At 41.7% G+C, this 26,132-nt stretch overlaps 1 protein-coding gene across 2 annotated transcripts in view; it reads left to right on the top strand.

Annotated features, from left to right (window-relative positions):
* Positions 1–25,770, top strand: part of SLC25A16 (solute carrier family 25 member 16) — a 26,450-nt gene extending 680 nt beyond the window's left edge. Inside the window, exons 2-7 of one of the 2 annotated variants that reach the window (XM_032252628.1) lie at positions 11,098–11,219; positions 11,471–11,537; positions 16,826–16,988; positions 18,265–18,333; positions 22,007–22,176; positions 25,475–25,770. In XM_032252628.1, coding sequence (XP_032108519.1) covers positions 11,098–11,219; positions 11,471–11,537; positions 16,826–16,988; positions 18,265–18,333; positions 22,007–22,163 — 578 coding nt within the window. In that variant the 3' untranslated portion in view covers positions 22,164–22,176; positions 25,475–25,770. Of the gene's footprint in view, positions 1–10,469; positions 10,493–11,097; positions 11,220–11,470; positions 11,538–16,825; positions 16,989–18,264; positions 18,334–22,006; positions 22,392–25,474 lie in introns of those variants that run through there. The other variant, XM_032252629.1, reaches the window with a different exon arrangement.
* The last annotated feature ends 362 nt before the right edge of the window (positions 25,771–26,132 follow it).

Below are 26,132 nucleotides of genomic sequence, written 5' to 3'. Positions count from 1 at the left end.
CCAAAGTGCTGGGATTACAGGCGTGAGCCACCGCGCCCGGCCGATCCATGAGTTTTAAACACCACTGTACCTCATTTGGACTAGCTATTACTTTTCAGAATTTATCTTTTTTTTTTTTAAATTATTTATCTTTTTTCTTTAAAAAGATGGTAAAAAATTATAATGACTATAGTAATAACTACTCCTATACAGTAAAAATAGTTGCATTCTCTAAGACAACCATGATTAGCCATTCCTTTTCTTCCCCTTTCCTCTCCTTTCCTTTCCTTCTTCTCTCCCCTCCCCCCATCTCTTCTCCTCCCTTCCTCTCTTTTCCCCTCTTCTTTTTTGAGACAGGATCTGGCTCTGTTGCCCAGGCTGGAGAGCAGTAGTATGACCACAACTCACTGCAACCTTCACCTCCCAGGCTCAAGCCATCCTTCTATCTCAGCCTCCCAGAAGTAGCTGGGACCACAGGTGCATGCCATCACACTGAGCTAATTTTTATATTTTCTGTAGAGATGGGCTTTTGTCACGTTGCCCAGGCTAGTCTCAAACTCCTCAAACCTGACCTATTTCAGTTTTTTAAGTATTCATTTTTATGAGTTTGGGAATTAGGACATTAGTTCTTTTTCCGTGAGAGATTGGTAATATTTTATTTCCCAGTTTTAGATTTGACTTGGTTTTATGATATTAAAAAAAAAAAAAAATCATTGAAAATTTTTTTCCCTATGCAGAAGTTTTACATGGCCAAACATGTTAGTTTTTCCTCTGTTGCTTCTAAATTTTGTGTTGTGTTTAGAAATTCCCTTCCCATTCTAAGATAAAGACATTTAGTCATGCTTTCTACTAAAACGATTTGTTTTGGCCATGTTGATCTTATGTTTACTTTTATAGAGGGAATGAGGGATGGATGGAATAATTTTTTTTCTATATGACTTGTCAGTTGTGCCAACGTTATTCACTCTAGTAACATTTTTTTTTTAAAATGGAGTCTCGCTCTGTTTCCTAGGCTGGAAGTTCAGTGGTGTGATTTTGGCTCAGTGTCACTTTCACCTCCTGGGATCAAGCAGTTCTCCTGCCTCTCCTCAGTAGCTGGGATTACAGACTTGTGCTATCATGCCCGGCTAATTTTTGTGTTTTTAATAGAGATGGGGTTTCACCATGTTGGTCAGGCTGGTCTGGAACTCTTGACCTCGTGATCCACCTGCCCCTGCCTCCCATAGTGCTGCAATTACAGGCGTGAGCCAATGTGCGGGGCCACTCAAGTAACTTTTTTGCCAAAAAAAGTTTTTTTAGTGATGGAGTCTTGCTCTGTTACCCAGGATGACTTAACCTGCTGGATTCAAGGATCCTCTTGCCTTAGCCTCCCAAAGTGCTGGGACTAGAGGCACATACTACCACACCTATCTGAAAATTCAAATTTTGAGTCAAATTCTTGCAAGATTCCTTTCTCTCTTCTTTCTTTTCTCTCCTTCCCTCCTTCTCTCCCTCCCTCCCTTCCTCCCTCCTTTCTTCCCTCCATCCCTTCTTCCCTCTCTCTTTTTCTTTCTCTTTCTCCCTTTCTCCCTTCCTCTCTTCCTCCCTTCCTCCCTCCCTTCCTTTTCTCTCTCTCTCTCTCTTTCCTTTTTTTTTTTTTTTGTGCTAGGATCTCGCTCTGTCACCCAGGCTGAGTGATGGGATCATAGCTCATTGCACTCAGCTTGGCCAACAGAACTCTTGACATGTAATATTTGGACACTAGACATGGAGTCCACAGGACAATATTATGAGGAAAGCTCTATGATTTATCTTCAGTTTACAGAAGAGCAATGTTAGAAAGTTTCCAAATTTTACAATGTGTTATTTTGTATATCACTTTTTTTTGACAGGGAGCCCTACTGTGTTGCCCGGACTGGAGTGCAGTGACATTATCTCAGCTCACTGTAACCTCTGCCTCCTGGGTTCAAGTGATTCTCCTGTCTCAGCCTTCCGAGTAGCTGGGATTATAGATGCATGCCACATGCCCAGCTAATTTTTGTATTTTTAGTGGAGGCAGGGTTTTGCCATGTTGGCCAGGTTGGTTGTGAACTCCTGACCTCAGGTGATTCACTTGCCTCAGCCTCCCAAAGTGCTGGGATTATAGGTGTAAGCCACCGCACCCAGCCTGTGTCTCACTTTGTAATTATCTTTTTTTTTTTTTTTTTTTTTTGATATTGAGTCTTCCTCTGTTGCTCAGGCTGGAGTGCAGTGGTGCAATCTCAGCTCACTGCAGCCTCCACTTCCTGGGTTTAAGAGATTCTCCTGCCTCAGCCTCCCGAGTGGCTGGGATTATAGGCGCTTGCCACATGCCCAGATAACATTTGTATTTTTTTTTTTTTTGAGACGGAGTTTTGCTCTTGTTACCCAGGCTGGAGTGCAATGGCGCGATCTCGGCTCACCGCAACCTCCGCCTCCTGGGTTCAGGCAATTCTCCTGCCTCAGCCTCCTGAGTAGCTGGGATTACAGGCACGTGCCACCATGCCCAGCTGAATTTTTGTATTTTTAGTAGAGACGGGGTTTCACCATGTTGACCAGGATGGTCTTGATCTCTTGCCCTCGTGATCCACCCACCTCGGCCTCCCAAAGTGCTGGGATTACAGGCTTGAGCCACCGCGCCCGGCCTGTATTTTTTTTTTTAATTTTTTTTTTTTTTTCAAGTAGATACGGGGTTTCACCATGTTGGCTAGGATGGTCTCGATCTCTTGACCTTGTTATTCGCCCGCCTTGGCCTCCCAAAGTGCTGGGATTACAAGTAAGCCACCGCGCCCGGCCAACGTTTGTATTTTTAGTAGAGACGGGATTTCACGGTGTTGGCCAGGCTGGTCTTGAACATCTGACCTCAGGTGATTGCCTGCTTCAGCCTCCTAAAGTGCTGGGATTACAGGTGTGAGCCAGGGTGCCTCGCCTACAATCAGGTTCTAATCCTCTTGTTAAAAATCTAATTTAGGGCTGGACATGTTAGCTTATGCCTGTAATCGCAGTGCTTTGGGAGGCCGAGGTGGGTGAATCACCTGAGGTCTGGAGTTTGAGACCAGCCTGGCCAACATGGTGAAACCTCATCTCTACTAAAAATAGAAAAATTAGCCGGATGTGGTGGGAACCTGGGAGGCAGAGGTTGCAGTCAGCCAAGAACTCACCACTGCACTCCAGCCAGGGCAGTAAGAGCAAAACTCCATTTCAAGAAAAAAAAAATTTCTATTTTTATTACCATGTTTAAGTAATTACAATTTATATTTTTCTTCTTTGATTGAAACTGTTGAAATGAATGTTCTGATTAATTTATGTCTGATATCTCTGCTCCTCTACTTTTGATAAGGCCTGTAAATATAACTTCAGAAATTTTATATATGCCAAGTAAAAAGTGGTGTTTTTTTTTTTTTAACTCCAGCCTAAGTCATCATACTCGTATAAAAAGTGGTGTTTTTATGATTGTTTCTATGCAACTTGTTTTAAAGCTTTTAAAAAACTTTTTCCCTTTTCCTTCATCCTACAACTGCAATCCAATACATACTAAATCTTAGTTGACCAGGAAAAAGAGTCCTATAGATTGAGAATCAAGGTTTGTATTTTTTTTTTTTTCCATTTCAAGTTTTAATCAAAGCTTGTATAAAAGATTACTTTATTCCTGCATCTTCTCAATTGTTTCTTCCTTGTGTTTGCCCTTTTCCTTTTCTATTTGGTGAGATTTGGCTTTCTGTTCAAGAGACTTTTTGCGGTTTTGTCCAGGTTTAGCCTAGTGATAACCACCTTGCTGGGGTGAGTGCCTACATGGACAGTTGTGCCATTAGCCTTTTCCCGCTGCACTCATTCAATGTAGATGACATATTTCTTCCTGTAAACCTTTGCCAATTTGCTGACCTTTAGAGTGTCCTCGTACAATGTGAACTTCATCAAAACCTTTCAGATGGGCATGGATCACACGTTTTACTTCTGTCTCAGCTCTTTGGAAAGAGGGAAAGACAATCTTCCTGCGAATGTGGGAAGGTGCACTGAAGTGCCTTTTGTGGTTCTTGCTTTGGTCGGAAGTCACAAAGGCATTGAACTTCATTTTGGCTGCTCCTGCTTCCATCATGGCGGCAAAAGGGAAGAGAGGGTTTGTATTTTTACGGAAGGTCTTGACTGAGTGCGATGGCTCAGCCAAGTAATCATAGCTCTTTGGGAGGCCGAGACCAATGGATCACCTGAGGTCAGGAGTACAAGACCAGCCTGGCCAACATGGCGAAACACCATCTCTACTAAAAATATAAAAACTAGCCAGGCGTGGTGGCAGGCGCCTGTAATCCCAGCTACTTGGGAGGCTGAGGTAGGAGAATCACTTGAACTTGGGAGGCAGAGTTTGCAGTGAGCTGAGATTGCGCCATTGCACTCCAGCCTGGGCGACAGAGCCAGACTCCATCTCACACGCACAAAAAAAGAAGGTCGTCTTCTTTCCTCATGTTTGTTTTAGTTGTCTAAAATCCATCTGGCTCTGCTAGTTTCCATGGAACTAAACTCTACAAAATAAAGAGTAGAGAAAAAAGAAGCAAAGCGTTAGTAGAAGTGATGAGCTGAGTTCTGCTTGTTCTGCTCTTTGGTCTGCTCCTACTTGCTGTTCTGGTCCAAAGCTTGGTGGTTGAGTGTGCGGAACATTTGCTGATATCCTGCTGGCCTCCATTACTTACCATCCCTTTGACCATGGGCAGATCACCCAAAACCTCTGTAACTTGCATCTATGTTTGTTAAAGTGGAGCTTATGGGTTTTTTCCTCTCTCTCTCCTCACCCTCCTTTTTCCCATTCTCTCTCCTCTCTCTCTCTCAGTTGTTCTGAGGGTCAGCATAAAGAATTGCTGTAAAAACATTCTGAAAGATCTGAAGTCCTTCATGAACACAAGGGAATGTTAATAATCCTTCCATGCCAGTGACTTTTTGCATGATCTTAAGTCAGCAACCTGAATTCTTTCTTCTTCTTTTGGTTTCATTTGTAATGTAGTGAATATTTTACTTGTAAGTAGTGGTGATATTCAAAATATTTAACAACCACTATGGCAAAGGCAGTAGGCAATCACAGCAGAGGCTGGATAACTGCAACCAGAATGACTGTTCAGTATACTCCGATGATTATTAGAACCAGGTGCTAACTGTGTTTTGACAATCTGAAAGAGGCTTGGAGTCACCTTTCCCAAATAACTTTTTTTTTTTTTTTTTTTTCCAGAGACAGGGTTTTGCTCTGTTGCCCAGGTTGGAGTGCAGTGGTGAGATGATCGTTCACTGCAGCCTCTAACTCCTGGGCTCAAGAAGTCCTTCCCCCTCAGCCTCCTGCATAGCCAGGACTGCAGGCACATGCCATCATGCCTGGCTAATTTTTAATTTTTTTTTGTAGAGACAGAAAAAAGAAAGCCTATGTTGCTCAGGCTATGTTGCTCAGACTGGTCTTGAACTCCTGGTCTGAAGCAATCCTCCCATCTCAACCTTCCAAGTAGCTGGGACTACGGGCACATGCCACTGCACCTGGCTTTGCAATACCTATTATATTTAAATTATCTATTATATTTAAAAGGTAATTCTAGGGCTAGGGCATGGTAGCTCACGTCTGTAATCCTAGAACTTTGGGAGGCTAAGTCGGGCAGATCGTTTGAGCTCAAGAGTTTGAGACCAGCCTGGCCAACATGATGAGACCCCTGTCTCTACTAAAAATTCAAAAATTAGCTGGGCAAAGTTGCACTTGGTTGCCTGTAATCCCAACTACTTGGGAGGCTGAGGCCGAGGAATTGCTTGAACTCGGAAGGCGGAGGTTTCAGTGAGCCAATATTTTGCCACTGCACTCCAGCCTGGGTGACAGAGCCAGACTCTGTCTCAAAAAAAAAATAAAAAATAAAAAATAAAAAAATAAAAGGGAATTCTATCTCCCTCGAGCTCTGATCCTGAATTCAAAAGCAACAAGTTTCCTACATGTTTGGAAAAATTGCTCTTCTGAGCTGGTAGTCCAACCCTTGAATTTTTGAAAATTGGAATATAGGTATGTTCTGATTAATACAACTTGAGTCCTGATTTGTGGGAATGAGGGTGTGGCATGATGCTTAGACCTCTATTCTTAAGCCCTTTATTTGGCTTTTTGACTTACATTGCACAGGTATTAGAGATCTGTGATTTCTATGTGAGAATCCTGTACAAAAGGCATATATTCTATAAACCTAGTTCTTTGGGAGGCTAAGGAGGATTGCTTGAGCCCAGGAGTTTAAGACCAGTATGGGCAACACAATGAGACCCCTTTTCCTCAAAAATAAAAATAAAGGCTGGACATGGTGGCTCATGCCTGTAATCCCAGCACTTTGGGGGTTTAAGGTGGGCAGATCATGAGGTGAAAAGTTCAAGACCAGCCTGGCCAACATGGTGAAACCCCATCTTTACTAAAAGTACAAAAATTAGCCAGATGTCTTGGCATGTGCCTGTAATCCCAACTACTTAGGAGGCTGAGGCAGGAGAATTGCTTGAACACTGGAGGTGGAGGTTGCAGTGAGCTGAGATCGTGTCACTGCATTCCAGCTTGGGTAACAGAACAAGACTCCGTCTTGGAAAAAAAAAATTTTAAAAAGTACAATAAAGTAAAAAAAAAAAAAAAAAAAAAAGTTAGAGGTAAGAAGAAAAAGACATACAGTTATTCTTTTTTTTATTTATTCTTTTTTAAAAATTAAAAAATTTTCCTTTATCCTAGAACTTTTTTTTTTTTCCTGCTTTTTTGGCCTCTAGCACTTGCATACGTTTTTTATTTTTATTTTATTTTATTTATTTATTTATTTATTTATTTATTTTGAGACGGAGTTTCGCTTTTGTTACCCAGGCTGGAGTGCGATGGCGCAATCTCGGCTCACCGCAACCTCCGCCTCCTGGGTTCAGGCAATTCTCCTGCCTCAGCCTCCTGAGTAGCTGGGATTACAGGCACGCACCACCATGCCCAGCTAATTTTTTGTATTTTTTTTAGTAGAGACGGGGTTTCACCATGTTGACCAGGATGGTCTCGATCTCTTGACCTCGTGATCCACCCGCCTCGGCCTCCCAAAGTGCTGGGATTACAGGCATGAGCCACCGTATTTTTTTTTTTAAATTAAAAAGTTTAGTTATTCTTTTGTGTTATAATGGTTGCTGTTATGGCTCATAAGTGTTGTAACTGAATTTTCTCTCCCTAGAACCTTTTGTAAGAACATGACTTTAGTTGTCATACTCATTAGAGATTGCACACAACTATAGACAGGTGTATTTTGGTTGTTCATAACTGATATTTAATCAAGCTCGAAGCAGTAATGTGCTTCCAAAGGACAAGCTGTTGTAGAGTTGGACTCCCTTGGACTTCTACTCGGGACCAATTTGCTTAGCTATTTGTATCTATGATGCTTGGAGCCCTTCTTTTGTCTAAAGTATATATTTAGAATCTATGTATTTTTGTCATACTTTAATCTCTTTGAATATGTACATGGACTCTGGATGCTGTTCCCACTATGTCAACCTCAGATGAGAATGGAGGGTAGTGAGAAGCCATCTTTGAAAGCTCAAATCCACTTCTGTATTCATTGAGAAGTTTTGGGAGAGGATGAATTGATGAGTCTGTAAATATCCATATACTCCAGCCAGGCGTGATGGCTCACGCCTGTAATCCCAGCACTTTCGGAGGCCGAGGCCATTGGATCACCTGAAGTCACGAGTTCGAGACTAACCTGGCCAACATGGTGAAACCCTGTCTCTTAAAAAAAAAAAAAAAAAAAAAAATCCATATACTTCAACCCTGTCTTATGCAATTTCTAATCTTAATTTCTTCTTTCCCTTTACTCTTTCCTTGTATTGTTAGCTCTTTTTTTAAGAAGTCCTTCGTAGCTTGTTGGGGTGATATGCACCTGTGGTCCCAGCGACTTGGGAGGCTGAGGTAGGAGGAATATTTGAGCCCAGGAGTTTGAAGCTGTAGTGGCACTATATTCTAGCCTGGGTGACAGAGCGAGACACCATCTCAACAAAAAGAAGAAAATAAGTCCTTTGTATTTCTTACTGGAAAACAATAAATAATTCATAATGACCATACTTTCTAAATATGATCTCTAATGTAATGTAATTACTAGGTAAAACATATTCTCAGTTTTCCCATAATTCCTGGGATTCTAGACTATAGAGACAGTAAGGAGATGAGAATTTAGAGAAAAACGTCTGATTTTGTTTAGATTCATCTTTATGTCCTCAGTTTCTTGACTTAAGGGAGGGAAAGAAAAGAGTTTGCACATTCATAGAAATTGAAAGCAAGTCTCAGCTTGATTGAGTCTCATTGCTTCTTGGTAGGTAAAGATATTCTACTGTTTGTATTGGATTGTAGTTGTAAACTGAGGGAAGAAGAAAGCTGTTATCACCGCTATTCAAGGTAAGTAGTTTCTGATTGCCTTATTTGTTCATGGAGGGCGTTTTTGGCCTTCTTACAAAGCAGTGCTAGGTAGAATAGTAAGGAGTGTATGAATGGAGAAAAGAGGCCCAATGGGAGACTGTAGCTTCATGAATTGAAAACTTCAGTCACCCTCTGAATGATTGTTATGGATGTCAGTCTGATTACTAGCAGCAGGCAAGCTGAATTCCCATGTTGTTACATATTCCTCTTTAGTAATTCTCTGATTGTGCTTCCCTTTTAATTCAAATTTGTTACCTTTGACGTGCAGGAGAAAGATGGGGGACAGGGGGGTGCAAGAAGATAAGGCAAATAATTTGGTTCTCAAAGGAAAGGGTAAAAAAGTACATAGTTTCAATAGAATACACTGGAGAATAGTAGCTAACACTTATATATAATCTTTACTATATACCAGAAATTATTTTAAGCATTTACATATGTTAGCTCACTCAATCTTTACAAAAGCCTGATTTGGGTACCCACTTACTATGATACTCATTTGACAGGTATCAGGGTTGAAATCCAGGTTAAGTAACTTGATCAAGGTCATATAGCTAGTTAGGCTAGTTAGTGGTAGAGTCTTAATTTGAAGCAAGGGGGTGCACTCTAGAGTCCATATTCTTTTCTTTTTTTGAGACATAGTCTTGCTCTGTTGCCCAGGCTGGAATGTAGTGGTATGATCTCGGGTCACTGCAATCTCCGCTTCCCAGGTTCAAGGATTCCCTGCCTCAACCTTCTGAATAGCTGGTATTACAGGTACCCACCATCACACCTGGCTCATTTTTGTGTTTTTAGTAGAGACAGCGTTTTACCATGTTGCCCAGACTGATCTCAAACTCCTGGTCTCAAATGGTACACCCTCCTTGGCCTTAGGCATCAGCCAATGTGTTTGGCCCTTGAGTATATACACTTAACTTTTGACCATTTTGGTCAAATTTGACTATCAGTCAATAGTTAATAGTTAATTATTATTATTATTATTATTTTTTTTTTTGAGACGGAGTTTTGCTCTTGTTACCCAGGCTGGAGTGCAATGGCGCGATCTCGGCTCACCACAGCCTCCGCCTCCTGGGTTCAGGCAATTCTCCTGCCTCAGCCTCCTGAGTAGCTGGGATTACAGGTACGTGCCACCATGCCCAGCTGATTTTTTGTATTTTTAATAGAGATGGGGTTTCACCATGTTGACCAGGATGGTCTCGATCTCTTGACCTCGTGATCCACCTGCCTCGTCCTCCCAAAGTGCTGGGATTACAGGCGTGAGCCACCGCACCCGGCCTATTATTATTTTTTTGAGATGGAGTCTGGCTCTGTTGCCCAGACTGGAGTGCAGTGGTGCGATCACGGCTCACTGCAACCTCTGCCTTCTGGGTTCAAGAGATTCTCCTGCCTCAGTCTCCCAAGTAGAATAGCTGGGATTGCAGGCACCCGCTACCACATCTGGCTAATTTTTGTATTTTTAGTAGAGATGGGGTTTTACCATGTTGGCCAGACTGGTCTTGAACGCCTGTCCTCAAGTGATCCGCCCACTTCGGCCTCCCAAAGTGCTGTGATTAAAGGCATGATCCACTGTGCCTGGCCTATTTTTTAAATAGTGTCAGGCTGTTCTTGAATGTTTGGGCTCAAGTGATCTGCCCATCTCAGGCTCCCAAAGTGCTGGGATTGAAAGGTGTGAGCTACGGCACCTGCCCACCTCCTTTACCTTTACAAATTTCTGCATGTTCTTGTCCTGCCAATTCATTACTTAACTACTACATTAATTCTCATAGTGATCTTCTTTTCTCTTCTTCCCCCCCCCCACTTTTTTTTTTTTAGATGCAGTTTTACTTTTGTCACCCAGGCTGGAGTGCAGCGGCACAATCTTGGCTGACTGCAACCTCCGCCTCCTGGGTTCAAGTGATTCTCCTGCCTCAGCCTCCCAAGTAGCTGGATTACAGGCGCTCACCACCACACCTAGCTAATTTTTATATTTTTAGTAGACATAGGGTTTCACCATGTTGGCCATGCTGTTCTCGAACTCCTGACCTCAGGTGATCTACCTGCCTCTGCCTCCCAGAGTGCTAGGACTACAGGCGTGACCCACCGCGCCCGGCTCCCACAGTAATTTTTTATTAAACTACTTTGAGCCAGTAACTAGAAAGCTTGGAACATGGGAAAAGAAATTAAGAAATAGATGGTGTTGGGCTGAGTATAGATTATTATGCCTATTATAAGGTAATTGCTATGCAAATACTTTTTATCCTGTATGTTTTAGGAAATAGTGACCAAAAAGTCTGTACATATTCAGCACAGATTCAACCATTGTAGACCTCACTACATTTTTCATCCATGGTTGCTTGAATCCATGGATGTGGAAACCATGGATCAGGAGGACGTACTGTGTTTCCTTTCTGATGTCCAAACTGGAAATACATAAATAGTAGAATAATTAAAAAAAAAAAAAACCTCGTGATCCACTTACACCATTTTGGTGCTAACAATATAACTTCACTGTGGGAAGAACTTGAAAACATTTTTACAAACTGACCCTTCACTTACTAAGTTGTTTTCCATCTAATGATACGGCATAATTCTGTCATTAATATCACCTTTGATTTCATTGTGTTTTTACCATTGTTATAATATTGAGAATACTACTAATGATAGGAAAATATTTGTGTGTATAAAAATTTTTTTTTACCTTTAAGTTTCTACTTTCTTTTCAGGTATGACAGCAGTTATCTGTACTTACCCTCTTGACATGGTTAGGGTCCGCCTAGCATTCCAGGTGAAAGGGGAACACACCTATACAGGAATTATTCATGCATTCAAAACTATTTATGCAAAGGTATTTCATATTTACCTTCCTCATGTATAACATGCCCTTTTATACTTAGGAAAATATTTTGAATGTTACATAAATAATTATTATTTTACTTACAATTATTGATGTTAATAACAGTAATTATGAAAGCACATCTTTGTGTTTCAGGGTGGATCCCAGCATAATTTTTCTGTTATAAAGTGTGATTTTATTCTTTGATGTTTATTATAATGAGCACAATGTAATCTCACTTGCAATTTTTCTTCACTCAAAAGGAAGGTGGTTTCTTTGGATTTTACAGAGGCCTGATGCCTACTATTTTAGGAATGGCTCCATATGCAGGTATGTTTCAAATTTGCCAGAATCTTAATTTGTATGTTTAAAATTTGTTACCTTCTTTTTTTTTTCTGAAATGGTAATATAAAAAGATGCTATCTGTTAAGTACTTTTCATAAGAAATGATTTATGCATGGTCACGTAATAATATCTTGCATTTGAACATGACTATTCATGTACAATAAGTAGAAAAGTACTTTTACATCTTTTTCTTAATATCTGAGCCAGCTGTAGTCTTGTTAACACACACGTTAGATGATGTTAGGCATTCAGTTTTTATGGGCATGTTAATTAAAATAGAAGTTGAAAAGTAGTTTTTGTCTCATAAATAGTGAAGACTTATGGGAAATTTTGAAACTATAGAAAAGTAGAAAGAAGAAAAATAAGGATACCTGTAGTTCTCTAGTCTCCGTTATTACCTTGTTAACAGTTCTGTTTTTTATTTATTTATTTATTATTTATTTATTTTTTAATTTTTATTTCATTTTATTCACCTGGGCACAGCCGGGCTGAGGCAAAAAGGGCGTCAGCCTATTCTTTTTTTTTCCAAGAAAGTCTTGTGAGTGAAGTTGTTTTTTTTTAAACTGAACTTTTTATTTTGGGGTAATTATGGATTTACATGCAGTTGTGTTACACGACAAAATTGCAGCCAGTTTAATTTAAACATCTCAATTGGCTTTATTTGCAATTCTAGAATTGGGCAATACATTTCCTAAGTGTTGTAATGACTAGATCAGGAGTTGATTTTTTTTGTGGGGATGGAGTCTCACTCTGTTGCCAGGCTGGACTGCAGTGGTACGATCTTGGCTCACTGCAACCTCTGCCCCCAGGTTCAAGTGATTCTCCTGCCTCAGCCTACCGAGTAGCTGGGACTACAGGCACAAACCACCATGCCTAGCTAATTTTTGTATGTAAAGATGGGGTTTCACCGTGTTGGCTGGATTGGTTTTTATTTTATTTTTTTTAGATGGGGTTTCACCATGTTGGTCAGGCAGGTCTTGAACTCCTGACCTCAGGTGATCTGCCTGCCTTGGCCTCCAAAGTGCTTGGATTATAGGTGTGAGCCACCACAGCCAGCCATTGGTTTTAATCTCTTGTCACCCACCTTGGCCTCCCAAAGTGTTGGGATTACAGGTGTAAGCCATCCCACCTGGCTGGAATTCATTTTATATAGAGAAAAGGTTGAAGAAAGCAGAAACAATGAAGAAGCAGGTTGCTCAGTTCAAAGTTAGTATCCTTGGAAGTTGGAGACAGGGAGAATAAAATAGAAAAATCACTAGTTAACTTCAGGTTACATTAGGCTACCTTTTTTGTGTACGCATTAAAGTAGAAGGAGCCCGGTGTGGTGGCTCACGCTTGTAATCCCAGCACTTTGGAAAGCCAAGGCGGGTGGATCACCTGAGGTCCTGAGTTCGAGACCGGCCTGGCCAATATGGTAAAACCCCATCTCTACTAAAAATATAAAAATTGCCCAAGTGTGGTGGTGCATGCCTGTAATCCCAGCTACTTGGGAGGCTGAGGCAGGGGAATTGCTTGAACCTGGGAAGCAGAGGTTGCAGTGAGCTGAGATCATGCCACTGCACTCCAGCCTGAGTGAAGGAGACTCCATCTCCAAATAAATAAATAAATAAAGCAGAGGGACGTTAACTATCAAGTTTATTCAAGATTGAAACTGCCCTGTTAGGGAATTTGGCTGTTACTTCTTTTTTCTAATTTCTCAGGAAGTCATATAACAGCTAGTTTTAGTTTGACAGTGTGGACCTTAATCATGGGTGAGTCTGTTTTGATTTTTAGTCTGGTCTGTTAGGGTGTAGTGCAGGAGCTTCATCCAAAATAATGGCTTCCTAGGTGACAGAGTGAGACACTGTCTCTAAAAATCAAACAAACAAACAAAAAACAGTACACTAATAGCAAACTAAAATGTGGTATGGCCAGGCATGGTGGCTCACACGTATAATTCCAGCACTTTGGGAGGCTGAGGCAGGAGGATTACTTAAGCCCAGGAATTTGAGACCAGCCTTGGCAACATGGGGAGAATCTGTCTCTACAAATAATTTTTTTGTTGTTTGTTTTTTCTTTAAGTCTCATGAGATCTGAAACAAATAATTTTTTAAAATTAGCCATACTTGGTGGTGTATGCCTGTTGTCCCAGCTACTTAACAAGCTGAGGCAAGAGTATTGCCTGAGCCCAGGAGGTTGAAGCTACAGTTAGCTGTGAGTATGCCACTGTACTCCTGCCTGAATGACAAAGACCCTGTCCGGTTTGGAAAAAAAAACTTCTTTTTTTTTTTTTTTGAAACAGGGTCTTTCTGTGTCACCCAGGCTGGAGTACGGTGGCATGATTTCGGCTCACTGCAACCTCTGCCTCCCGGGTTCAAGCGATTCTCCTGTCTCAGCCTCCCAAGTAGCTGGGATTACAGGTGCTCGCCACTACACCTGGCTAATTTTTGTATTTCTAGTACAGATGGGGTTTCACAATGTTAGTCAGGCTGGTCTCGAACTCCTGACCTCAGTTGATCCACCCACCTCGGCCTCCGAAAATGCTGGGCTCACAGGCATAAGCCACTGCACCTGGCCTTTTTTTTTTTTTTTTTTTTTTGTTTGTTAACTGTTCTAGTGTTTCAGAAATTCAAATTTTAAGGTAGTTGAATGCATCAATCTATTCTTTTATGGATAGTCCTTATTGTGTCAAAAATATATTTTCTTCTGAGAATGATTTTTAATATTTAGCCTTTTATATGTATGTCCCTAATCTGTCTGGAAGTATTTGTTTTCTTTGTAAAGGAATTTTTGTTTTTTCTTCACTTCTGACTTAGTATCATTTTATTTAATAGTCTCTTCTTGGCCGGGCATGGTGGCTCATGCCTGTAATCCCAGAACTTTGGGAGTCTGAGGCAGGCAGATCATCTGAGGTTGGGAGTTTGATACCAGTCTGATCAACATGGAGAAACCCTGTCTCTACTAAAAATACAAAAAATTAGCTGGGAGTGATGGCACATACCTGTAATCTCAGCTACTCAGGAGGCTGAAGCAGGAGAATTGCTTGAACCTCGGAGGCTTAGGTTGCGGTGAACCGAGATGACACCATTGCACTCCAGCCTGGGCAAAAGAGTGAAACTCTTTTTCAAAAAAAAAAGAAGATTATAAGAATTTTATATTGAGATATTATCCTAAACTGAATATTTGTTGTTACTCACATCTTTTTAAGCAAACATTAACTGTCTTTTTAAGGCTGGGCACTGTGTTTAACAACTATAATCCTGCCACTTTGAGAGTCCAAGGTGGGAGGATCCCTTGGAGCCAAGACTTTGAGACCAGCCTGGGAAGCAAAGCAAGACCTCCATATCTACAAAAGATTTCGAAAGTTAGCTGGACATGGTGGCACAATGCCGTAATCCCAGCTACTCGAGAGGCTGAGGTGGGAGGATCACTTGAGCCCAGGAGTTTGAGGCTGCAGTGAGCTACTACGGCACTCCAGCCTGGGTGACAGAGTGAGACTCTCTTTATTTAAGGAAATAAAGTATCTTTTTATATATATATTTTTCAATGTAATAAATATCACAATCTCTTTTTTTTTTTTTTTTTTTTGAGACAAGGTATTGCTCTGTCACCCAGGTGCGATCTTGGCTCCGCCTCCCAGCTTCAAGAGATTTTCTTGTCTTAGCTTCCTGAGTAGCTACTTATAGATGTCCAACACCATGCCCAGCTAATTTTTGTTCTTTTTTGTTTTTTTTGAGATGGAATCTCGCTCTGTTGCCCAGGCTGGAGTGCAATAGCATGACCTCGGTTCACTGCAACCTCCGCTTCCCAGGTTCTTGTAATTCTCCTGCCTCAGTCTCCCAAGTAGCTGAGAATACAGGCACAGGCCGCCACGCCCAGCTAATTTTTTTGTATTTTAGTAGAGATGGGGGTTTCACCATATTGGCCAGGCTGGTCTTGATCTCCTGATCTTGTGATCCGCCTGCCTCCCAAAGTGCTGGGATTACAGGCTTGAGCCACTGTGCCTGGCCATCTTTTTCTTTCTTTTTTTTTTTTTTTTCCAGATGGAGTCTTGCTCTTTCATGCTGCAGTGCCGTAGCATGATCTCAGCTCACTGCAACCTCCCCTTCCCGGTGTCAAGCCATTCTCCTGTCTCAGCCTCCCAAGTAACTGGGATTACAAGCATGTGCCACTGCGCCTGGCTAATTTTTGTATTTTTAGTAGAGACGGGGTTTCACCATTTTGGTCAGGGTGGTCTTGAACTTCTGGTCTCAAGCGATCCACCCACCTGGGCCTCTCAAAGTGCTGGGAATACAGGCGTGAGCCACTGCACCTGGCCAATTCAATAAACATCACAATATCTTGAGTAATCATTAGTTGGGAGGACTGCTTGATTTTCATATTTATTAATAAACATCCTTAATGGTTCTATTAAAATCATGTAATGTTTAACAAGCATTACCTGCATATTGTTTTTATTAGATTCTCTGTGTTGTGTGAACCAACGTAAATGCTTCTCTTATGGTCACAATTCTTCCTTGAAGACAAACTTAGATACTGAATTGAAATAACAATGCTTTTTCACTTCTGAATTTTTTGCCTGTATGTTACATTATCACTATCATTGTTATTTTAAATGTAAGTTGTTACATTTCCTTTAATTAATAAGTATGAGTGGCCAGGCATTGGCTCATGCCGGTAATCGTAGCACTTTGGGAGGCCGAGGCGGGTGGGGAGGATCACGAGGTCAGGAGATCGAGACCATCCTGGCTAACACAGTGAAACCCTGTCTCTACTAAAAATACAAAAAATTAGCCAGGCATGGTGGCACACACCTGTAGTCCCAGCTAATCGGGAGCCTGAGGCAGGAGAATCGCTTGAATCCGGGAGCCAAGATCGCGCCATTGCACTCTAGCCTGGGCAACAGAGCCAGATTCCTTCTCAAAAAAAAAAAAAAAAAGTCATTCATGTAGGCTTGCATATGAAAGAAATAAAGAAAAAAAAATTTTTAAATCATGAATTTAATTTTTCTCATGTGAAACCTTGGAAAACTTTAGTTTTCTTCATATATAAAGTGGCATTATATTAACTGCCTACTTCAGTGCTGTAAACTGCAGTGGTGTGTGAAAACCAAAGCCATAATTTTTTGTTGGTAATTTTGTTGTCTTTAGGTTATTTGTATACACAAATGTTTTTATTTTAGATTAATCCAAACATTAGAAACTAGGAAATGTGGTTATTATATAAGAATGGTATCTTTGTCACAGCTCATGTTCTGTTCAGCATCCTGATGAATTTTTTTTTTTGTTTTCCAGGTGTTTCATTTTTCACTTTTGGTACTTTAAAGAGTGTTGGGCTTTCCCATGCCCCTACCCTTCTTGGCAGACCTTCATCAGACAATCCCAATGTCTTAGTTTTGAAAACTCACATAAACTTACTTTGTGGTGGTGTTGCTGGAGCAATAGCACAGACAATATCGTAAGTTTATTCACCAACTTAATTCAGTCAAATTACAATTACCCAATCCTGATTTTCAACATGGATTAATCATTTATTTTTCTAATAGATTATTCAAAAAGAGGATCCCTTGTAAAATATAAGTATTAACTTAATACTTTTAGATGTGTATGCACTTTAAGCATATTACAAATAATTGCAAGTTTGGATGCAGTAGTGCTGTCTGTTGTCCCAGCTACTTGGGGACTGTGGTAGGAGGATTGCTTGAGCCCAGGAGTTTGAGACCAGTCTGGGAGACATAGTGAGACTCTGTTCCTAAGGAAAAAAAAGAGGCCAGGCGCGGTGGCTCACACCTGTAATCCCAGCACTTTCGGAGCTCAAGGCAGGCAGATCACTGGGCCAAGAGATTGAGACCACCTTGGCCAACATGGTGAAACCCTGTCTCTACTAAAAATACAAAAATTAGGTGGGTGTGGTGGCGGGCGCCTGAAATCCCAGCTACTTGGATGCTGAGGGAGTGAATTGCTTGAACCCTGGAGGTGGAGGTTGCAGTGAACCAAGATTGCACCACTGCGCTCCAGCCTGGGCAACAGAGCAAGACTCCCTCTCAAAAAAAGATGCCATTTGTATATTGTGTATTTAACTTTAGGGAATGCCAACATGAAATGCAATTATCTGTATTATTAGTTTTAGTCCTTAAGGAAAATTTTGTATTGGTCTGCTATGTTCAAGGGGACTTGCTGCATAACCTTAGAACAGTTCTCAACGGGGAGTGATTTTATTGCCAGTGGACATTTGTTAATGTCTAGAGGCATTTTTGGTTGTCACAGCTGGCAGAGTGCTACTGGCATCTAGTGGGCAGAGGTCAGGGATTCGCTTAAACATCTGCAGTGCACAGGACAGGTCCCCACAACCAAGGATGATCCAGCCCAAAATGTCAATAGTGCCAATATTGAGAAACCCTATATTAGCATTCAACAATGAAAAGCAACCATTTTGTTTCTTCAGGAAGTGGCATTTAATTTGGCTTTTAGGAATGAACAGAACTTGATGGGAGAGAAGAATCCTCTAATGAGAGGGATCACATAAGCAAAGATGTCTCTATTGTTAATTGATTTTATTCATGTGCCTGTATCCTGACTCCTAGGTTAGAGAGAACAATAAGAACAGTAAGACATTATTTCTTTGAGTTTATAGGGCTCTGTACTCAATAGTTGTTGAGTAGAAAACTACAAGTTTTTAATTCTTTATGCCTTTTTTTTCCCCTGCCCCCACCCCCGTCTTTTTTTTCTTTTAGCTACCCATTTGATGTAACTCGTCGGCGAATGCAGTTAGGAACTGTTCTGCCAGAATTTGAAAAGTGCCTGTAAGTTCATCATACGCCATTGCTCATTTTCTTTAGGAAATGTAACATTAAAGTCAGTCGGAGATAGGACTCTAGTTTGACCAATAGTCTGTATCTTCCATTTTCTCTCCCAAAGTTTATTGTTTATTTTGGTAACTTTATAAGATTACAATCAGGGTCTTTTTTTTTTTTTTTTTTTTTTTTTGAGATGTAGTCTTACTTGGTTGCCCAGGGTGGAGTGCAGTGGTGTGGTATTGGCTAACTGCAACCTCCACCTCCCAGTTCAAGTGATTCTCCTGCCTCAGCCTCCCAGGTAGCTGGGATTACAGCTAGTGGATTACACCCACTACCACGCCTGGCTAATTTTTGTATTTTTAGTAGAGACAAGATTTCACCATGTTGGCCAGGCTGGTCTCAAACACCTGACCTCAAGTGATCTGCCTGCTTCGGCTTACCAAAGTGTTGTGATTACAGGTATGAGCCACCTTGCCTGGCCTACAGTCAGGTTCTAATCCTCCTGTTAAAATTTAATTTAGGGCTGGACACCATAGCTCACGCCTGCAATCCCAGCACTTTGGGAAGCCAAGGAAGGCAAATCACCTGAGGTCAGGAATTTGAGACCAGCCTGGCCAACATGGTGAAATACATCTATACTGAAAATATAAAAATTAGCCAGATGTGGTGGTGGGCACCTGTAATGCTAGCTACTAGGGAGGCAGAGGTTGCAGTGAGCCAAGATGGTGCCACTGCATTCCAGCCTGGGCAACAGAGTGAGACTCTGTCTCAAAGAACAAAAAAAACAGCTGGGTGCCGTGGCTCACACCTGTAATACCAGCAGTTTGGGAGGCCGAGGCAGGGCGGATCACAAAGTCAAGAGATCAAGACCATCCTGACCAACATGGTGAAACCATGTCTCTACTAAAAATACAAAAATTAGGCCGGGTGCGGTGGCTCAAGCCTGTAATCCCAGCACTTTGGGATGGCCGAGGCGGGTGGATCACGAGGTCAAGAGATCGAGACCACCCTGGTCAACATGGTGAAACCCCGTCTCTATTAAAAAAATACAAAAAATTAGCTGGGCATGGTGGCACGTGCCTGTAATCCCAGCTACTCAGGAGGCTGAGGCAGGAGAATTGCCTGAACCCAGGAGGCGGAGGTTGCGGTGAGCCGAGATTGCGCCATTGCACTCCAGCCTGGGTAACAAGAGCAAAACTCCATCTTAAAAAAACAAACAAACAAACAAAAATTAGTTGGGCATGGTGGCGCGTACGTGTATCCCAGCTACTCGGGAGCTGAGGCAGGAGAATCACTTGAACCGGGTGGTGGGGGTTAAAGTGAGCCGATCGTACCACTGCACTCCAGCCTGGCTACAGAGCAAGACTCCGTCTCAATTAAAGAAAGAAATAGGCCGGGCGCGGTGGCTCAAGCCTGTAATCCCAGCACTTTGGGAGGCCGAGGCGGGTGGATCACGAGGTCAAGAGATCAAGACCATCCTGGTCAACATGGTGAAACCCCGTCTCTACTAAAAATACAAAAAATTAGCTGGGCATGGTGGCGCGTGCCTGTAGTCCCAGCTACTCAGGAGGCTGAGGCAGGAGAATTGCCTGAACCCAGGAGGCGGAGGTTGCAGTGAGCCGAGATCGCGCCATTGCACTCCAGCCTGGGTAACAAGAGCGAAACTCCGTCTCAAAAAAACAAAAGAAAAAATAAAAAAAAGAAATATTACTCAGGAGGCTGAGGCAGGAGAATTGCTTGAATCCAGGAAGTGGAAGTTTCAGTGAGCCGAGGTTGTACCACTGTACTCCAGCCTGGGTGACAGAGTGAGACCCTGTCTCAAACAAAACAAAAGAAAAAATATATACGTAATTGTGAAAAATATTTTTTGTTTAACCTTAAATATCTAAAATATCACCTCAACATTTCTCTCTCTCTCTCTCTCTCTGTCTCTCTCTCTCTCGCTCTGTGTGTGTGTATATTTTTTTGTGATGGAGTCTCACTCTGTTACGCAGGCTGGAGTGCAGTAGTATGATCTTGGCTCACTGCAACCTCTGCCTCCTTGGATCAAGTGATTCTCCTGCCTCAGCCTCCTGAGTAGCTGGAATTACAGGTGTGTGCCACTACACCTGGCTAATTTTTGTATTTTTAGTAGAGACGGGGTTTCACCATGTTGGCCAGACTGGTCTCAAATTCCTGACCTCAAGTGATCCACTCATCTCAGCCTCCCAAAGTATTGGGATTACAGGCGTGAGCCACCACACCAGGCCTCAATATATATATATTTTTATACTAAGTATTTGAAATCCAGGATTTGTTTTATATTCATAGCCCATCTTGATTTGGACTGCCACATTTCAAGTGCTCAATAGCCATACGTGGCTAGTGGCTACTGTTATTGTACAGTACAGCTCCAGAGTTTTCTTTGTAGAGATTTAAAACCATTCCATTTGATTGGTGATAAGTTGTCAGGGAAGGAGCAGAACATTTGTTAATGAACTTGGGTTGCCTTGTTCACTGAAAAGATTTTTTTGGGCCAGGGCCATTGCCTCATGCCTGTAGTATCCAGCTACCTGAGAGGCTGAGGTAGGAGGTTCACTTGAGGCCAGGAGTTTGAGACCAGCCTGGAAAACATTGTAAGATCTTGTCTCTAAAAAAATTTTAACTAAAAAAAAAAAAAAAAAATTAGTGAGTCATGGTGATATGTGCCTGTAGTCCCAAGAGGCTGAGGTGGGAGGATTGCTTGTGCCCAGGAGTTAGAGGCTGTTGTGAGCTGTGATTGCCAATGCACTCCAGCCTGGGCAACAAAGTGAGAACATGCCTCTTAAAAAAAAAAAAAAAGATTTTTGAAAAGATTTCAGTTCAGATCGTCTATTGAAAGTAAAAGGCCAAGCCCAAATTATTGGTTTGAAAGGAAAGGAACAATTCTGAAACAGGAACGTCTTCTAGGGGCATGGTGGCTTGTGCCTGTAGTCCCAGCTACTTGGAACTACTTGGCAGGCTGAGGCAGAAGTGCCTCAACCCAGGAAGCGGGAAGTTGCAGTGAACCGAGATCGCGCCACTGCACTCCAGCCTGGGTGACAGAGCAAGACTCTGTCTCAAAAAAAAAAGAAAAAAAGAAAAAAAAAATACAAAAGTTAGCTGGACGTGCTGGCGTGCGCCTGTAGTCCCAGCTACTTGGGAGGCCGAGGCAGGAGAATTGCTGAAACCCGGGAGGCAGAGTTTGCATTGAGCTGAGATCACGGCACTGCACTCCAGCCTGGGTGGCAGAGTGAGACTCTGTCCAGAAAAAAAAAAAAGCTATTCAAGATGGTATTTAAGCTTCTTTAAAAATTGATATGGGCTGGGTGAGGTGGCTCACGCCTGTAACCCCAGCACTTTGGGAGGCTGAGGGGGGCGCAGATCGAGACCATCCTGCCAGCTTGGTGAAACCCTGTCTCTACTAAAATACAAAAGTTAATTGGGCGTGGTGACACATGCCTGTAATCTCAGCTACTCAGGAGGCTGAGGCAGGAGAATTGCTTGAACTTAGGAGATGGAGGCTGCAGTGAGCTGCGATCCTGCCACTGTAATCCATATTCCAGCCTGGGCAACACAGGAGAGTTCATCTCAAAAAAAAAAATTGATATTATGGATCCTGAAATTGTTTCTTCATGATTGGCTATAGAGGTGTCATAATTTAATCATCATTGTCTTTCAGTACCATGCGGGATACTATGAAGTATGTCTATGGACACCATGGAATTCGGAAAGGACTCTATCGTGGTTTATCTCTTAATTACATTCGCTGCGTTCCCTCTCAAGCAGTAGCTTTTACAACATATGAACTTATGAAGCAGTTTTTTCACCTCAACTGAAAAAAAAATCATGGTTTGTTTTTCTTAATACATTCTCAGAGGGCAAAATGAAATATTACTTTAATTGTGGGGGGAACAGTACTTGAATGGGGATAGTTACCCTGTCACAGGAACCACTGGTATTTTAGTACTTGATTATTTTTTCTTTAGTCACAAATCAGAAGTGCTTACCATACTTCTTGATGCCAAACATTATACCTTAGAACACTGAAAAAATATTCTTAAGCTGATGGTGGCTAAACCGCTTTAAAGCTTTATTTGGAAGTAGAACTAGCTTTAAAACGGGGTTCAAGAGGTTGCCATTAACTTTTTCTTGCTGTTCAAACTTTTTTGTTTTTTTCTTTGAGACAGAGTCTTGCTCTGTCGTCCAGGCTGGAGGCAGTGGCATGATCTTGGGTCACTGCATCCTCCACCTCCCTGGTTCAAGCAATTCTCTGCCTCAGCCTCGAAGTAGCTGGGATTACAGGTATCCACCACAACGCTTGGCTAATTTTTTGTATTTTCAGTAGAGATGGGGTTTCACCGTCTTGGCCAGGTTGGTCTTGAAGTCCTGACCTCATGATCTACTCCCTCTCAGCCTCCCAAAGTGCTGGGATTACAGGCGTGAGCCACCCTGCCTGCCTGTTCAAAGTTTTTAATTGTATTCTTGGTTTTTAAAAGACTGACAGTGTTTATTATTATTAAAATAAGCTGGGTTGGTTATGTTGCAGTAGAATAATGAGAACTGAATTTTTAAGTTCTATAAAACAGTCAGCATTGAAGTTTTATTTTCGTTATCTCTCTTCTCACCATTCTGCTCCACTGGATAATAGAGAACGAACTTTTTCCTTCATTTTTTTTTCTTTCATTTTTAAAATAAAATTAAGGTTATATTTAAAAAGTAGCCATGTAGAGACTAAAAAATAAATGAAGAAGCTAGGCACTGTAGCATGGGCATGTGATCCCAGCTACTCCGGAAGCTGAGGTGGGAGGTTCACTTGAGCCCTGGAATTCCATGCTAGCCTGTGCAACATCATGAGACCCCGTTTAATAAATGAATGAATGACTAAGTTTTGCTCAAATGTTATTACTAGGTACTATGAGTGACTTACATGTGTTTTAAAAAGTCAGTGTGTTTCACAGAAACAGAAACAAAAATACTGAATATCTTTGCTCTCAAAAACAAAGTAGCATTACAGATTTGTTTTTGTTAGATGATTTGCTGTATATAAGAATATTTATTTAAGTAGGCTGTGAAATATTTATTAATATAGATGTGAATATCAAAAAATGTTTCTAAGGTATTATGTCATGAGGCATCAACTAGTTCTTCCATGTAAAATAATTTTAGTGCAATATAAAGATGTAGAAATTTAAAATATGATTTGAATTGTTATCCTTTATATTAAGAAAATGGTTTAAAATGTAAGAATTCCATTTATTGTGTTTAGAGTACTTTTTATGATTTATTATAAGCATGGCAGAAATAGGAAGGAAACATTTAAAGTTCTGTCTTCAGAAAGAGTAATTTGTAGAATTGATGTGATTTTCAAGACATTAAAAGGCCAGGCACGGTGGCTTATACCTTTATTCCCAGCACTTTGGGTGGCCGAGTCGGGTGGATCACCTGAGATCAGGAGTTCAAGACCAACATGGTGAAACCCACCTCTACTAAAAATACAAAAATTAGCCAGCATGGTGGCATGTGCCTATAGTCCTAGCTACTTGGGAGGCTGAGACTTGAGTCGGGGAGGTGGAGGTTGCAATGAGCTGAGATCACACCACTGTACTCCAGCCTGGGTGACAGAGTGAGACTCCATCTCAAAAGAAAAAAAAGACATTAGAAAACTAAGTTGAGGCCAGAAGTGTTGGCTCTCGCCTGGAATCCCAGCACTTTGGGAGGCCAAGGCAGGAGGATATCTTGACCCCAGGAGTTCGAAACCAGACTGGGTAACGTAGTAAGACCCCGTCTCTTTCAAACAAATGAAAGAAAACTAAGTTGAAAGTTTTGCTTCAATTTTTATTTCTTTGCATAAAAGGTTTCTTGTCATATCTTGGTAAAAATTTGATGAGCTGGTTTCACTTTGAAAGTCTTTATTTTGGCCGGGCATGGTGGCTCACGCCTGTAATCCAGCATTTTGGGAGGCCGAGGCAGGTGGATCGCCTGAGGTCAGGAGATTGAGACCAGCCTAGCCAACATGGAGAAACCCCATCTCTACTAAAAGTATAAAAATTAGCCCGGCGTACTGGCGGGCACCTGTAATCCCAGCTACTTGGGAGGCTGAGACAGGGAGAATTGCATGAACCCAGGAGGCAGAGGTTGCACTGAGCTGAGACTGTGCCACTGTGCTCCAGTCTGAGCGGCAGAGCCAGACTCTTGTCTCAAAAAAAAAAAAAAAAGAAAGGGCCGGGCGCGGTGGCTCAAGCCTGTAATCCCAGCACTGTGGGAGGCCGAGGCGGGTGGATCACGAGGTCAAGAGATCGAGACCATCCTGGTCAACATGGTGAAACCCCGTCTCTACCAAAAATACAAAAAATTAGCTGGGCATGGTGGCGTGTGCCTGTAATCCCAGCGACTCAGGAGGCTGAGGCAGGAGAATTGCCTGAACCCGGGAGGCGGAGGTTGCGGTGAGCCGAGATTGCGCCATTGCACTCCAGCCTGCGGAACAAGAGCGAAACTCCATTTCAAAAAAAAAAAATTTGTTCTTCAAACCATTTTGTGTAGTTTCATTTCTAGACCACACTGTGGTTAATTATTCTTATTAAATCTTAAGATAATTTAAGTATATAAAATAAGTATTGGGCCAGGCGTGGTGGCTCATGCCTGTAATCCCAGCACTTTGGGAGGCCGAGGTGGGTGGATCACGAGGTCGGGAGATTGAGACCATGCTGGCTAACACAGTGAAACCCCTATCTCTACTAAAAGTACAAAAAATTAGCCAGGCGTGGTGGCACCTGCCTGTGGTCCCAGCTACTCAGGAGGCTGAGGCAGGAAAATTGCTTGAACCCAGGAGGTGGAGGTTGCAGTGAGCTGAGATTGCGCCATTGCAGTCCAGCCTGGGTGACAGAGCAAGACACTGTCTCAAAAAAAAAAAAAAAAAAAAAAAAGCATCTCAGTTATGTTGTCAGTAAAAGGGGATTGCAAATATTTTTTAAATAAAAATTTGCACTCTTATTTCTGTTATAGAATACAAAGGATATTAAAAATTCATTTTATCTATGTGTTAACAATTTCTTTTAACTGTTTACATGTTGAAGCACAGATGCTAAACATAAGTCAGAATGGAAGACTGTTTAAAATAATGACTTTGTTTATATCTGATTTATTTCAGATAGATTACCCAAAGTGCATCTTGCCAGGTTATCTTCCATTTGAAGATTGAGATTTTATGTCTTTTTTGAACTTTATTGTTCCTCTCTTCCAGCTCTCAGTGGGTATAGCTCTCTGGTCTGTATAATGGGACAGTGGTCTGGCCTACAGATTGATAAGTGAGGTTTGCCTCCTAGTTTTCAGTGATTGCCTGTAGAAGATGGAGAAGTTACTGGATATATTTAATAATATCTCATTATATTCTTTTTTTTTTTTTAAATGATAGAGTTTTACTTGGTTGCCAAGCTGGAGGGCAGTGGCGTGATCTTGGCTCACTGTAACCTCCACCTCCGGGGTTCAAACGATTCTCCTTTGTTGTCTTTCTAAGTAACTGAGATTACAGCCATGTGCTACCATGTCTAGCTAAGTTTTATATTTTTCTTTTTTCTTTTCTTTTTTTTTTTTTTTTTGAGACAGAGCCTCACTCTGTTGTGTAGGTTGGAGTGCAGTGGTGTGATCTCAGCTCACTGTAACCGCCGCCTCCTGGATTCTAGTGATTCTCCTGCCTCTAGTCTCCCGAGTAACTGGGATTACAAGCATTCACCACCACGCTCAGCTAATTTTTGTATTTTTAGTAGAGCCAGGTTTCGCCATGTTGGCCAGGCTGGTCTTGAATACCT

The sequence above is a fragment of the Sapajus apella genome, unplaced genomic scaffold (genome assembly GCF_009761245.1).
Source record: "Sapajus apella isolate SASKATOON/1434 unplaced genomic scaffold, GSC_monkey_1.0 scaffold78, whole genome shotgun sequence".
NCBI lineage: Eukaryota > Metazoa > Chordata > Mammalia > Primates > Cebidae > Sapajus > Sapajus apella.
Note: the sequence above shows the minus strand (reverse complement) of the source record. Positions and strands in the feature narration are given on the sequence as shown.